At 38.8% G+C, this 14,804-nt stretch overlaps 2 protein-coding genes across 2 annotated transcripts; one reads left to right on the plus strand and one right to left on the minus strand.

Annotated features, from left to right (window-relative positions):
• The first annotated feature begins 5,265 nt into the window (after positions 1–5,265).
• Positions 5,266–6,298, plus strand: LOC110939779 (protein MIZU-KUSSEI 1). The gene has a single exon (XM_022181341.2). The coding sequence runs from the start codon at positions 5,328–5,330 to the stop codon at positions 6,096–6,098; it is 771 nt and encodes a 256-aa protein (XP_022037033.2). The 5' UTR covers positions 5,266–5,327; the 3' UTR covers positions 6,099–6,298.
• Positions 6,299–8,936: 2,638 nt separating this feature from the next.
• LOC110939778 (stromal 70 kDa heat shock-related protein, chloroplastic) lies at positions 8,937–14,506 on the minus strand. The gene is made up of 8 exons (XM_022181340.2): positions 13,849–14,506; positions 12,772–13,024; positions 12,607–12,686; positions 11,990–12,132; positions 11,802–11,900; positions 11,522–11,711; positions 10,131–10,529; positions 8,937–9,501 (listed from the first exon to the last, which is right to left on the minus strand). Exons 1-8 carry the CDS (start codon positions 14,368–14,370, stop codon positions 9,118–9,120), a joined length of 2,070 nt encoding a protein of 689 aa, XP_022037032.1. The 5' UTR covers positions 14,371–14,506; the 3' UTR covers positions 8,937–9,117.
• Between the last annotated feature and the right edge of the window lie 298 nt (positions 14,507–14,804).

Below are 14,804 nucleotides of genomic sequence, written 5' to 3' on the forward strand. Positions count from 1 at the left end.
ATTAATTAATTTTAACATCATTTTATTTTAGAGTTTTAATTATTATTGTTAATTTAAAGAAGGGGTATTACAACAACTAAGATTTACTTAATGATATTTCTACCTAATTGAGTGAATACTTTTTCATTCAAATAAAACCTTAAAGTACCATTCTTTTATGCAATTATCTTTGTAACAATGATTTAATTATGATTAAACCCAACCATCGAGTATGGCACATTTCAACCCAACTACAAACACTAAAACGCACCTTAGATGACATACAAGCACCACCATTGACATATTATACAAATGTTTCACTTTAATATTTAATTCATACAAATCCACATAATTGGACAAAGTTTTACTCATACATAATCATATATTGATTTGCATCTACTACTTAGCCATCCTAGTATAACTAGTAAAACCATACAAGCATTTGCTAACACTCGTAGCATTAAAATTGTTAGTTAACCTACCTGTCACATTGCAACTTTGAGAACCATCGCTAGATTTATCATTTAAACTCGAAGAATATTCAAAGAAAAACTAGAAGATCTGCTACAAACTCTTTGAATATTTGAAGGAACGTTGAATATTAGAGAGAGAAAGGAGAGAGTAGATAAAAGATTGTGCAAATCTCTTCTCCTATCGTCGAGTATATATACCCATCGCATTTAATACGATGGGTAAACGTGACGGGACACCACGCACGTGACCAATCAGCAGCTGTCACGTAGGTCAGAATTCTCGGAGTGACGATTACCACGCGCGCGTGGGCCTCCCTCGCATGACGGAAAGCCAAAACGTCAGAAACAGCATGATGATGACCGTGTCAGCAGTCAACTCAAACGTCGCCATCAACGACATTTGCACCAGCCTATCAGAATTCAAAATTCGAGTTTTTCCCGCTCAAAGTTACTACAAACTTCATGCAGAAGTTACCAATGCCGCGTAGCATCCATGATTATCCAATGAGGCTGCGCGCTTACATTCAAAAGCAAAACTACCAACAGGCTAATCTAGTAGTCGCGTCATAGTGAGTGACAAAAACTTACACGCACGCCGCCTACCAAGAACTAGCAAGCAACTTTCAAAGCTAACACTTTCTTTTTTCTAAGTCTAGAGCTTCAACCATTTACTTCGCGCATGTAGCAACACTGGACTGGGTGGACTTGAAAGGGTATGGTCCCAAAAAGCCACGCAGACCATTTTAGGTCTCGCATTGGACCAAACTCCTTACTCGGCAAACAGATCAATCTTTAGACCCGCGCTGGCTGCTCAAGCAGAACCTAGCCTCGCGCGAGGTCGAAACAAGAGATAACATCAGTTTTCATACTTAGTGTTCTGGATAAGATCCTTTAGCTCTTACAACCCTGCGCGGGCCAGTTACGTGCACAACAAGGGTCGCACAGGAGTTACGGCGCAAGGCCACTTCAGAAAGTACACAAGGTACAAGTGGCAGAAGAATGAGCCAATCAGCGTCCACCGGGCTGTGCTCTATCGTGCTCCACGATCGACTGACGTGCAGGAGACAGAGAGTACACAAGGACGCCTACGTAGCACCAATCAGGGGGCGGTGACAACTGCCCCATGATCTCCACTTACCTGCTGATGGCAGAGGGACAACAAGGCCGACAACTAGAACACGTGGCTCCAATCAAGGTGCGCCAACACCGGAGATCTTTTAGAAGCCACTAACGGTCGATACCAATGAGACAAGAAGGATATCCCTGGTTGTCGCCTTCCGGCCCAAGGCCCATCAGCCCATCTTCTCTTACAGCTCTTCGGCTATAAATAGAGACCTTCATACACAGGTTAAACATTCCGTCTTCTCTACTCTTTACTCTGAACACACACTTATTCCTCAAATCAGTTACTTATTCACATGCCGGAGCCTGGTTAAGAGGGAACCCCCATATTCCCCTCTTAACGAGCTAACAGTGTTTCTGTTTTGCAGGAAGATTAGATCAAATCGGAGCTCAGGAAAGTTAAAGAAGATTAACCCTCATGTTTGAAACATAAACCACCTAATTAACTCTAAAATTAGATACGTGTTTCTTCATTGGCGCCTACCGATTTTCACAATCACTTCCATCTTCTTTTTTCTGAGGGTTTTTTTTTTTTTTTTTTTTTGTTCTCTTGATCATGACTGGTTAAGGGATAATTCCTGATTTCGGTTTCTGCAATATCTCTCAACCAGGAGCCGGGGAGGACAACTCGCACGTCCAACTCCATCCCATTATTTGATATAATCGATCTAACTTAATTATTTATTTTCCCACGTTAATCATAATATCAACATAAGCCAAACCTTAATGTTGCTTTGACATTCCAAACTCTTCGATAAACAATATCAAATTAAGACGTAAATATCATACAAGTAAATAATTAATAGGAATAGGTCCACGTAATTTTGTTTGGTCCACATGTGCGTTAAATTATTTGATTGTGGATAACAAATTAAAATGTAGTAGAGACAACGTGACATAAGCAAACAAGAGTTATATTAATCAGGTAATGGTGAGAATAAATTCCACGTGGACATTGTTAGGCGACCAAAGTTTAATATTAAATACCAGTTTGGAACCGTCTTCAATTTACAATTATTGCAGTAATGCATGCCTAAAGTTTTACAATGGCAAGCTTGGACAAGATGGTTGAGGTTGAGACATTATGTTACAATTATTGATGTTGTGCATGGAGTCTATTGTTTTAATAGATGACTTCAAGAGGCTAAGACCAGTAACACCACCCGTAATGGGGTGGTTTAGACATGGAGCACCCAAAAAAAGACGCCCAAACACGTTCACACACCACTACGCCCGGGAGTGGTTTTTTGCTTCTTTTATTTTGGCGTGTTTAAAAAAACGCCGGATACAAATGAAATTGGCCAATCAAAATAGAGAGACGCGGTTTTAGTGAAATATTATTTGATGTAATTTACAAAAATAAAAAAAAATTAATAATTGGTTAATCATGGAATGGGGCATTATACCATTACACCAGTTCTAACTTTAAGCCCCATAATTCTCCTTTGTTGACTAGGCGGTCACATAACGGATCATGCCCAAGGGAGGGACATTATCTTCACTCATCACTTCAGATGGTCTAAGTATAGACTTATGATGTGAAGCCCATGAGTTTAGAGTTATGCTCATGAGTTGGATCGGTAAGCTAAGTGTATATGAGATTTTTGTTATCTACTATAGCTTCAAAGTATTGAAAGCCAAAGTGAGTCTATGTAACTAGAACATGGCTAGCTAGTGGATGTAACAACACTCACATCATTGATCCAAGGGTTGAGGTTCGTAAGCCCTCTTCAACTGTTATGAAGAAAGAGGAACAAAGCGAATTATGACTTATTGTGAGAGATGGAGCAATATTTGGATGTGGTAAGCACAATTTTGGGTGTGATGAAAACTAACACTACAAGAAACTGGAGCTTTAGCAACGCTATTTGTCGGGGCTAATGATACCCAAAATCGTCGCTGAAAGTATTAGCGGTGACAAGACTTATAAGGGTGTAAGGAGTGGTTAAACACTTTGGAGTGGTAAACCAAAAAACCGACTAATTAGAGCGTGCCATGTCAATCAGTCAAAAATGTTTAAACTTTGCTGAAAAGTGTTGGCAATGGTTTAAACATTTGGTGAAGTGGTAAACTTTTTAAATAAAAAAAAGGAAAAAAAATGTGATTGGTTGAGATTGGAATGGACCCCACCCCACACCCCCCTCTCTCTTTCCTTTCTCCTTTCCCGCATCGGTAAAGCATCACCGATTTTAACCCAATTTCGTCAACATTGTATGCGGCAATGGGGTTGGCAGTGGTTTGCCGCCCATTACCGAATCGGTGATCTCCGTTTGCCGCCTCCACTCCTTACCCCCTAAGTGTTTAAAAATAGTTAAATAGTTAATATCTAAGTGTTTAAAGATAGTTAAATTTGAGTACTCATTAGTTATAAAAATGTTGCATACTATCAAGACAAGTTGATTTATTCTCTTATCCTAATGAAGTTATGATTATAAGAACAAATAAATTAAAGAAAATCTATAATTATATTAAATTAAAAGGAAACTCATTTATGTCCTAATGAAGTTATGATTATAAGAACAAATATCCTAATGAAGTTATGATTATAAGAACAAATAAATTAAAGAAAATCTTTAATTATATTAAATTAAAAGGAAACTCATTTATATTAAAGTGGTTTAATTTTGGTTGAGTGTAATGATTTTAATAATATGTTTCTTGCCTATCCATCCTTTTTTAACGTTACAAAATATTCAGGACAACAAATACATGCTATATTGAAGAAATTATTGATTTCAAGGTCCGAAAATCAACTTTAAAAAATAAATAATATCGTTTTCCCAAAACCGTTGTTGAAATGTCGTCGAGTAGATTTGTCCCTTTTTAGTGGTTAATCAATAATAACCATGTTAGTAATTTTTCTTAGGCTGCTTGGTATGGGGATCGGCTTTGGACCGTCCCCTACCGGCGCCGGTCCTCCATCCATGCTGCCCCCCGCCCCCCTCGTCGCGTCCTCACCGTCCTTTGGAGGACGTCTCCGACGGTCCACAACAAGACAAAAAGGCAGTCATCCCCTCTCACACACCCATATACATACAATATATACATATACATTTTAGGTTCACCCTCCTATTTTCACACATCCATCCTCTTTGCCTCATCCTCATGCCTATTCTATGTGTCGCTTACGTACCGAACCATCCTCCAAATAAAGATCATCACCATACCGTGTACCCTTATCTACACACATTTATATCATCATACCGAATTGAAATGACTTTCTAAGTGACAAGTAGTTTTGACTTTGTATAATTTTCATGGTGCAATTATTTTATATTTGAACGAAAATATCCAATTTAAAAGTTTATTTTTCTCTAAATAACTTTTACGTAACTTACATGTATAACATATATAACCTTTAGCTATACAAACTTCTGTATTTGCAAATAACTTTTATATATAGTTTATGTATCATCCTTGTTTTCTAAAAAAGTAAAAATATTTATCAAACACATGAAATGGTGACTAATAACTACATAAAACAATTTAACGTAATGAAAAATATAACTAGTAAACACAACAATATAAAACAAACCCAAAAATATAATAAAATAACATAAATAGAGAGACAAGACAGCATCAAAAAATGGATTAATGGAATCATAAGCAGACCACTGAATATCACGCATGACCAAAATCCTCTTTAAATTGACACCCCCCCCCCCTAACACCATCATTACTTCAATCACTTTTTTTAACACCGAAACTCACACACGCTCTAATTCTACTATTCAGATCATTTATCAATCAAACATGAACCGTCAACACCATATTCTTCCTCTCCGCCGAACCAGCAGTTGCGACACCACCACCGCAATAATCCCATCAAACTACATCTCTTCAACCTACTCCGCGGACGATAACTCTCTCGTCAAAACCGGCTGTGCCCCTCGTTTATTCCGATCCCGTTCCAGCATCTCAATAATTTTCCGTTCAATTATCAACATATTATCAATCCCTACAATCCTACCCACCCAACTGTCCCTAACCCCGTCACCGGGTCGAAAAGTCACCGGCACGTTATTCGGAAACCGGAGAGGACACGTCAGCTTTGCGGTTCAGTATGACCCGAGATCCGAACCCGTGTTAGTTGTGGAGCTGGCGGTTACAACAGCCGCACTTGTAAAAGAAATGTCGTCGGGGTTAGTTAGGATTGCGTTGGAATGCGAGAAACAAAAGCCTCACGCGCGGTGTGTGGCGCGTGGGGGAGGTGGTAAAACAAAGTTGTTTCTCGAGCCGATGTGGAGTATGTATTGTAATGGGAAGAAGTATGGGTACGCGCAGTCGCGGGCTTGTTCCGCGTCTGACTGGCACGTGCTGAGCACGGTGCAGACGGTTTCGGTCGGTGCTGGTGTTATACCGGTCGTGAAGGACGGTCGGAAGGGAAACGATGAGGGGGAGTTGTTGTATATGAGAGCGAGGTTTGAGCGAGTTGTGGGGAGTCGTGACTCGGAAGCGTTTTATATGATGAACCCGGATGGGAGTGGAGGGCCTGAACTCAGTATATTTTTACTTAGAATATAGTCATGCTAGACTAAGTTGAGTTTACTTATAAATATTATATTTATATCGTAGGGCCTCGGAGTCCGTTTGATACCCATCTTACGATTTCAGTTTTTTCGAAGACTATGATCTATGTATTTAAACGTGACCCTAAAATTCATATACTTTACTTTTGTGATATGTAAAATAAAATTAAAAAAAAAACTATAATATGAATGTAATTAATTTTTAAGTTAAACTAGTTTTTTAGCCGTGTCGCGCGTTGCGGCGACAACCTAGCATTTACGACTTCGTTACATGCACGTTTGACTTTGTTATATGCATGAGATACAATAAATCGGCTCGCCGTGTGATGTCGGCTCGTTAATCATAATTTTGCTATTAATAATGTACATTATTAAAAAAATCATTTGAGTAAAGTGTTTGTGTAGCCTAGATGAATCCCCGTATACAAAACAAAGTACAATTATATGCTTCCTAAATCAAATAGTAACAAACAATAAAGAAATCATGAGAATAATAGTACCTTGGTTTTCTCCTGCAATTTGCTTGCATCAGTTAGATCGTGCAGATAACATACAATTTCAGCATTTAACCCGCTTATACCAATCTCTTCATGTTTCAATGCCCATAATGAAACCTTATAATAATTGATGTGCATGAACGAATAACTCATTGTCATAATAATTTACATAGAATCCCATCAAAGTCGAAGATGAGCATAAGCATGTCAGAATTCATGGGTGTTTTGTCATTTCACAAATTTTGGTTATTTAAGTACCTAATGATAAGATATGTCATTTCACAAATTTTGGTTATTTAAGTACTTAACGATAAGATAATATTTTATTTATATTTTGTTGAATATAACATTACATTTTGGAAATCAGCATATAGAAAACTCAATAGTTATCTTCCTTCAAATTAGAGTTATAAACAATAAAAACGCAGATTAAAAGTATTGAAAATAAGGTAAAAAAGAGGGTAGGTAATGGTTTCTCCGGTTGCTGTAAGAAGCATATTAAGCATCGTATCAACGAATATATAACTATGGTTCTCAGAATTAATTCAATGCCTGAAGAAATTATGAAAGACAATAAACCATCATTCCAACATAATTTATACATATGAATAATAGTAATACGCGTATAATCAATATTCAAGGGCATTTACCATGTATAGTGCACCAGGTTGGTTTTAACCTCTCTTCATTGGACCATCAAAATACAATAACCTTGTGGGGAGAAACACCTGAAATAAATTAAACTTGGAACAAAATCCAGTTCATGGGTCCACAATTAAGGCCCAAAGATTCGAGGCTGATGCCACACAACCTATGTATAAACCTTTGGCGATTTCATGTTGTTACACCAGCAAAGAACCAAGACCACAATGTGTTAAGCTTCTCCAAAACAATATTAATAAATATAAATATAAAAATAGCTTGTTCCAATGATAGTCGCAACTTCTCTTATGCAGTTCCTTGGAAGCATATCATTAAAATCGAGTCCGACTTGAACCGTGGGGCTTTGGACTTGAGAAGTATTATCAAACCGTTTGTTGGGAACGGCTCCACAATCTTGTTTTGGCTCGACAGGTGGGTTGGGTCATCGCCCCTGGCCTCGGCTTTCCCAACTCAGTTTGCCTCGAAAAGGACAAATTCTGCACCGTCTCAGGCTGGGGTCTATGGAGTATGCGGGTGTCTCAAATGTGGGCACAATTACAACGGAGTAAATCTACATGTTCCTGCTCAAATAAAAAAAAATTGCCATAACTGTTCGCTAACAATCATAAAACGCAATACCTAATGTCTCTATATTCGCCTAACTTCAACTATACAACCATACCCGATCATACATGCAGGCCCATCAGAGCATATCATCCTTCGAACCTCCATGAAACGGTAGCCTCCTTTTGCTACATCAGAAAACAAATCAGGTCATCAGAACACTAAACGTCATTGCTGATGGGGTTGCGTCTTTGAAACCCTTCCCGTCGCGGTTACCAAGCAACGTAGGACGGCACATGCCGTGGAGGGCGATGGTGGTGACGTTAATGGTGTCGGTGGAAGAGAAAATGTTGCAGATGGTTGAAAAAATCCCCGTTCTTGCTGATCCGATCGAGGTTCAGACCTTGCTTTCTGCTGCTATTCGGATCGATGTTGCATGGATGATTAACGGTTCAGACCATGTTTGCTGCTGCTGTTCCGAAAGCCGGTTGGTGCATGGTTGCGTAAAGGTGTAGATGGTGAGCGATTGAATGAAGATTTGGCAAGTGATTCGGTGACAAAAGAGACTACCGGGGCAGTTTTGACTTTTCGCTTGGTCGGTGGCACTTTGTGTTTTAAGACTATAGATAATAGATAATATAGAATGCTAGTGTTAATTCCCATGAATTTTACTGGACAGAAAAACAATATGTTTTGAAAATATAATACATACTTCTTATAAATTAACAGCTTTAAAATACTGCTTAGTGTACAACATTTAAAGTTTATTTGTAATTCTTTAATCACTATTATTTCTTAATAAAAATATATATATTTAAAAATTGTTAATGAACATACTAATACTAATACTACAACATAATAAATTAGTAAGAAAAAACTATAATGATTGCTCAATAACATGTAATCCAAATACATATAGTTTTACATAAACATTCGATTTAAGTAAGTTTTTCCTTGAAGGAAATATTGTGAGGGCCAAAATCTAATATACTACTTCAGGTTTTTTGAATCTTTGGAATCAATAACTTGACATCTTATAGACCATTTGAAAACACAATCTTCATTTTTGGTTATCAACAGTTTCATCTTTATTGGTCCACGTGTCATTATTTCCATATGGAATTAATACGAATTACTAAATAATAATTATTTAATTTCCACCAAAAAAAAAACCATGGCATGGTCATTTTCACCATCCAGTTTGCTGCAAGTCTACCTACTATTAACATCATCATCCTATACTTCTTTCAAGCTCATCAATGGCTAAACAGATGACGTGTCCAAAATATCAAACTATCCGAATCACACAACTCACTTGCTGTCGGTGAAATCGATATCAATGACATCACCCTCCGGTCCCTTCTCTGAAGCTCCCGACGCCTCAGCACCCGGTGGTGTTCCCGGTTCACCGGGCTGGTTGTAAAGGGACTGGCCGAGCTGCATCACCTCTTGGTTAAGCGCACCCATAGCGTCTTTTATGGTTTGTGTTGACCCGCCGGTTATAGCCTCCCTCAGCTCACCGAGTTTCGCCTCGACCTTCTCTTTCACCGGTGCGGGAACCTTGTCTCCTAATTCCTTCAACTGCTTCTCGGTCTGGTATATGACTGAATCCGCCTGGTTCTTCGTGTCAATAGCATCTCGCTTTTCTTTGTCTTCTTTAGCGAACTTTTCGGCTTCGTTAACCATTCTCTCCACCTGTTTAATCAGCAATACAACACGATTTTAGTTATGTTTTCATTTAGGGGTGCTAAACAGATCGTGTTTGCGGGTCGGCGTGTTCAACCCAACGTGAACCCAAAAATTGTATCTGAACACAGCCCGAATATCCGCAGGTTGTAACCCAAACACGACTGGTTTAACCCAAACTTTTTTATTTTTCATTTTTTTCGCAATTAATATATTAAAATTAAAATTTACCAAACAAACATAAATGTATATAATACAATTACAATTAAGTTATGACACTTTTTGTCAATTTCTCTTTTAACAATTTCTCTTTTAAGTTATAATTATGGCATAAAATACACACCCAGTTCAATTTATGACATAAAACAAATTGTAAAAAAAAATACTATAAAATAAATGGGTTAGACGGGTCAACCTGCCGACCCGAACGCGTTGACCCGAACCGACCCGTTTATCCGAACAGGTTCGCGGGTTCAGCCTGAAACTGGCCCAAACCCGTTTAGACTAAACCCAAACCCACGAATTTCGTGTTAGGTTTGTGTCGTGTTTTCAGGTTGTGTCAGAAATTCACAACCCTGTTTTCATTGCCAGCCTGTTTAATATGCATATAAGTAAACGAGTATTGTTATAAAACATACCTCATCACTAGGTAACGTGCTAGCACCGGTGATGGTAATATCTTGCTTCTTTCCGGTGCCCTTGTCCATAGCAGTGACAGACAGGATACCATTTGCATCGATGTCGAATTTAACCTCGACTTGCGGGACCCCACGTGGGGCCGGCGGGATTCCGTCAAGACGGAAGCTACCAAGAGACTTGTTGTCTCTAACGAACTCTCTCTCACCCTGTAGGACGTTAATATCAACACTTGTTTGCCCGTCAGCAGCTGTAGAGAAAACCTCTGATTTTGAAGTTGGTATAGTTGTGTTTCTTGGGATGATTTTCGTCATCACACTGCCGAGAGTTTCGAGACCGATGGATAACGATGTTACGTCTAGAAGAACAATGTCACTCACTTCCTTATTAGCAACACCAGCCTAGACACCAACAACAATAACATATCGATTATTTGATGCATGGGCAAGCAGAAAAACCGAATGACTGAAACATAACAGAAATAACCGAACCGATTGAAATTTTTTTTTTTTTGGTTATGGTTTTTTTATCACCTATTTAACTGAATCAACATTAGAACGAACTTTTATTTTTTATAAATAATATATGTGATGCGTCCGAAAAATTTGTTATATTTTTTGACAATAACATATTAGTTGTCACGTATTCTACTTAATAAATTATAAGCTTTACTTTATAAAATTTAAACATTGTAATATTTTATTTGGCCGAGATAAACTGGATTTATAAATCGATATTAGCTTGAATCTACCGATCTTTATCTTTAAAGCTGATGGTTAACGGGACCATCTTTTCCAGTAACCGAATTAACCAAACCATGTATGACCAAATTAGTTACAAAAATCTAGAAAGTAAAGTGCACAGATGGTCCCTGTGGTTTACCAAAATTTTGGATTTAGTCCCTAGCTAAAGTAAACAGAAGGTCCTTGTGGGTTGCACTTTGTAACGCATTTAGTCCCCAGCTTTTTCCAAAAGTATATGGATGGTCCATGTGGTTTGCACTTGGTAACGCATTTAGTCCCTAGCTTGGACATGCTAAAACCTTTAGATATGTTGGTGAGGTACTAAATGCGTTACCAAGTGCAAACCACAGGGACCATCCACATACTTCTGAAAAATTGGGGACCAAATCCAGATTTTTGGTAAACTACAGAGACCATCCATGTACTTTACTCAAGTCTAAAGTAACAAAACATCAGTTATAGGTTCAGTTTTAACCCATAACCGAACCAACCCGATCTATAGCCACACACACAACAAAAACAAATCCGAGTTTTTTTTTTTTTTTTTTTTTTTTTTTTTTTTGCAATATCAAAATATGTCCCAAATGATTTGAGACATTAACAAGAGTAGATAATCAGTAAAAAATAGTCTACGACATATAATTCTATACCTGGACTGCAGCTCCCAAAGCAACCACTTCATCTGGATTAACGGTAACATTTGGTTCCTTTCCAGTAAGGCTCTTGACAGCTTCCTGAACGGCCGGAATACGTGTTGAGCCGCCAACAAGGATCACCTCGTCTAAATCTTTGAACGACAGCTTGGCATCTCTCAGAGAATTCTCAACTGGTCTTTTAAGCCTAAAACAACAACCAAAACACAACGATCTCATCATCCTGTTTTCTTTAAAACAACAGAAGCAACAAACTTTTCGGTGTTAAAAGATGTACCTATCCAGCAGGTCTGAACATAGTTCCTCAAACTTTGCCCTTGTAAGGGTAGTGTCAATATGTTTAGGGCCGTCTGCGGTGGCCGTAATGAACGGTAAACTAAGCAGAAGAAAGATATTATGAGTCAGTAAAACGATGAAATAGAAATGTGGTATCGTAATCATGGAATCTCGAACTGATTCGTGTACCTAATGTTTGCTTGTGTCAGAGTTGAAAGTTCCATCTTCGCCTTTTCAGCAGTTTCGGTCAACCGTTGTAGAGCTTGCTTGTCTTTTAGTAGGTCAATGCCCTCGTCTTTCTTGAAGCTTGCAGCAAGCCAATCAACAATCCTCTACACAAATTCATTGATCACCAATTATACAACAAATATATCATATGTACAATTTTCTATGCAGTTAACGTCGGTGATATAACGGTTATCGGTCCCCATGTCAAATATTGGTCAGAATATCAGTACCATTATTATCGGCGATATTTGACCGATACATCAACAATTTTCTCCATATCAGTACGTTTCTTCTTATTGCTGCTATTAGCGTTTTGAGTGTTAAATGTTGATTGTTTTAAGTCTTAATCAATTCCCACTTACTACAATGCAAAAGGTTAATTTGTTAATGGTAGGAGAGTATACTGAATTGTTGGCGTTAAATTGCTATATATATAAATTCTGCATGATATTAAATTTACCGATATCCCACCGCGATTACCGATATCTCAAACATCGGTCCTTGACCGATATCCGATTTTTTACGACATAACTGCATAGACAATTTTACAACAATATTTGGGCCTTAACGATACCTACCTTGTCAAAATCGTCACCACCTAGTTGGGCATCTCCAGAAGTAGAAAGAACCTCAAAGACTCCATCGCCAACTTCAAGAACTGCAAATGAGATATAAACTTTATACAACCAACACTTTATTTGATGGGAAACATGAAACGTGACGCTTAAGCTCGATTCACTCACCTGAAACATCGAAAGTACCACCTCCAAGATCAAAAACCAATATAGTTTCATTGTTCTTCTTTGCGAAACCATAGGCTAGTGAGGCAGCTGTAGGTTCGTTGATGATTCGCAGCACTTCCAGCCCAGCAATTCGACCGGCATCCTTGGTTGCGGTTCTTTGAGAGTCGTTGAAGTAAGCAGGAACTGTCACGACAGCTTTGGTGACCTTGACGTTCAGAAACTTCGAAGCGTCATCCACAAGCTTTCTCAATACCTGTTTCACTTCCAAACCATCAAAATCAAAACGTACAAATCACTCCAAAACACATTAAACCTCACTTAGAAGCAATAACATATCTTTTACATTTAGAAGTGAACTTCATGTACATACATGATTTGACCTGTAAGAACATCAAACCTTTGTTTAATGTTACTACTATTGTTTCTTATCAAGGTTTAAAAGAACGGAAACGAGTTTCGAGGCGCTTTCCCTTCGCCTCACAAGGCAAAACGAGGCGTAAGGCCGAGGTGTGATTAATAAATATAAAATTATATATATTATAAAAATAATAATACTAACTAATTTCATCATCAGATTCATCAAAATCATCAAAAACACACATAAAAAGACATGAAATGCTTGAAATTGACAAAAAAGTCAAAAACATCAAAAACAAATATCAAAATCCCCTGAGGCGCACCTGAGGAACAGCCTTTCTTAGCGCCTCAGCCACTCTGAGGCGCATATACAATAAAAACCTCATGAGGCGCGCCTCAGACTCGTTTTTGGCCGTTTCACCTCGAGGCGCCTTGAGACGCACGCCTCTAAGCGTTTTTTAAAACCATGTTTCTTATTTAAACGAACAAACTTAAACAAACACAATTTTTTTTCATTTACGTGACATAAACGAATAGGTCATGTGTTCATGTTGTTTTGCTTAAATATACATGAACAAAAAGTAGTGTTTATGCTCATTCATTTACAGTCCTAAACATACTCAATAATGATTAAGCCATAAGTAATACCATTCACCATAATTCAAGCTGAAGACACAAACCGAATTGTATAACACAAAGCATAATTGAATGTGAATGTACCTGTGCAGAAATCTCTTCAGCAGCAAACTGGTTGCCAATAGCCGGACAGTCAATCTTAACATTCCCATTGTCATCCCTAACCACCGTATACGACACCTGTTTCGACTCCTCATTCACCTCCGCCATCTTCCTCCCAATAAACCGCTTCACACTAAAAAACGTATTCTCCGGATTCACCACCGCCTGCCTCTTCGCTATCTGCCCTACCAACCGGTCCCCGTTCTTCGTGTACGCCACCACCGACGGCGTCGTCCGCTGCCCCTCCGCGTTCGTCACGATCACCGGCTTCCCTCCCTCCATCGCTCCCACGGCGGAGTTCGTCGTTCCTAGATCTATTCCAACGACTTTCTCCGCCACAACTCTAAACGGACTACTTCTTCTGGTGGTTTTCAGCTTTACGAACGATTTTTGGTGTGAAAAGGAGATGGATTTGGTTAATCCATTGCCAAAGAAGACAGTTTTAGGTGAGGCTTGAGATGAGGTGAACGGAGTGGCGTGAAACTGAGCGGTAGAAGACGCCATTGAAGAGGTTGAAGGTTTTTGGAACCCTGGAGGTTGAGGTTTTGGGGTATAAAAAGGGGGGACGAAGGGGGCGTTCAGGTTATTTTTAGCGGACTTATAAGTCGAGGGTAGTCCTCCATCGCTCCCCCGGCCCGTCCATGTGTTCAGGTTATTACAGCTTTGTGGTTAGATCACGAGTTCGAAACCCGGGTAACACGGGTTTGGGGTCGGGAGGTTCGCTTTTTTTTTTAGTCTTGCTTGAGTACTTGCATATCTCACTAAGTTTGAACATTGCTCTTTCTTCATTGATGTCCCTATATATGATAGATAATTCAGGGTACAGGGTTTTCAAAGATCAAACCTGTTATTGCTTCAGCTCAAGGGCGGACCTAAGCCCAACCCAAGGTGGGCGGGCGCACCCCCGGGGAAAAAAAATTTAGTGCTAAATTTCGTCG

Source organism: Helianthus annuus, chromosome 5 (assembly GCF_002127325.2).
Source record: "Helianthus annuus cultivar XRQ/B chromosome 5, HanXRQr2.0-SUNRISE, whole genome shotgun sequence".
In the NCBI taxonomy this organism is placed as follows: Eukaryota; Viridiplantae; Streptophyta; class Magnoliopsida; order Asterales; family Asteraceae; genus Helianthus; species Helianthus annuus.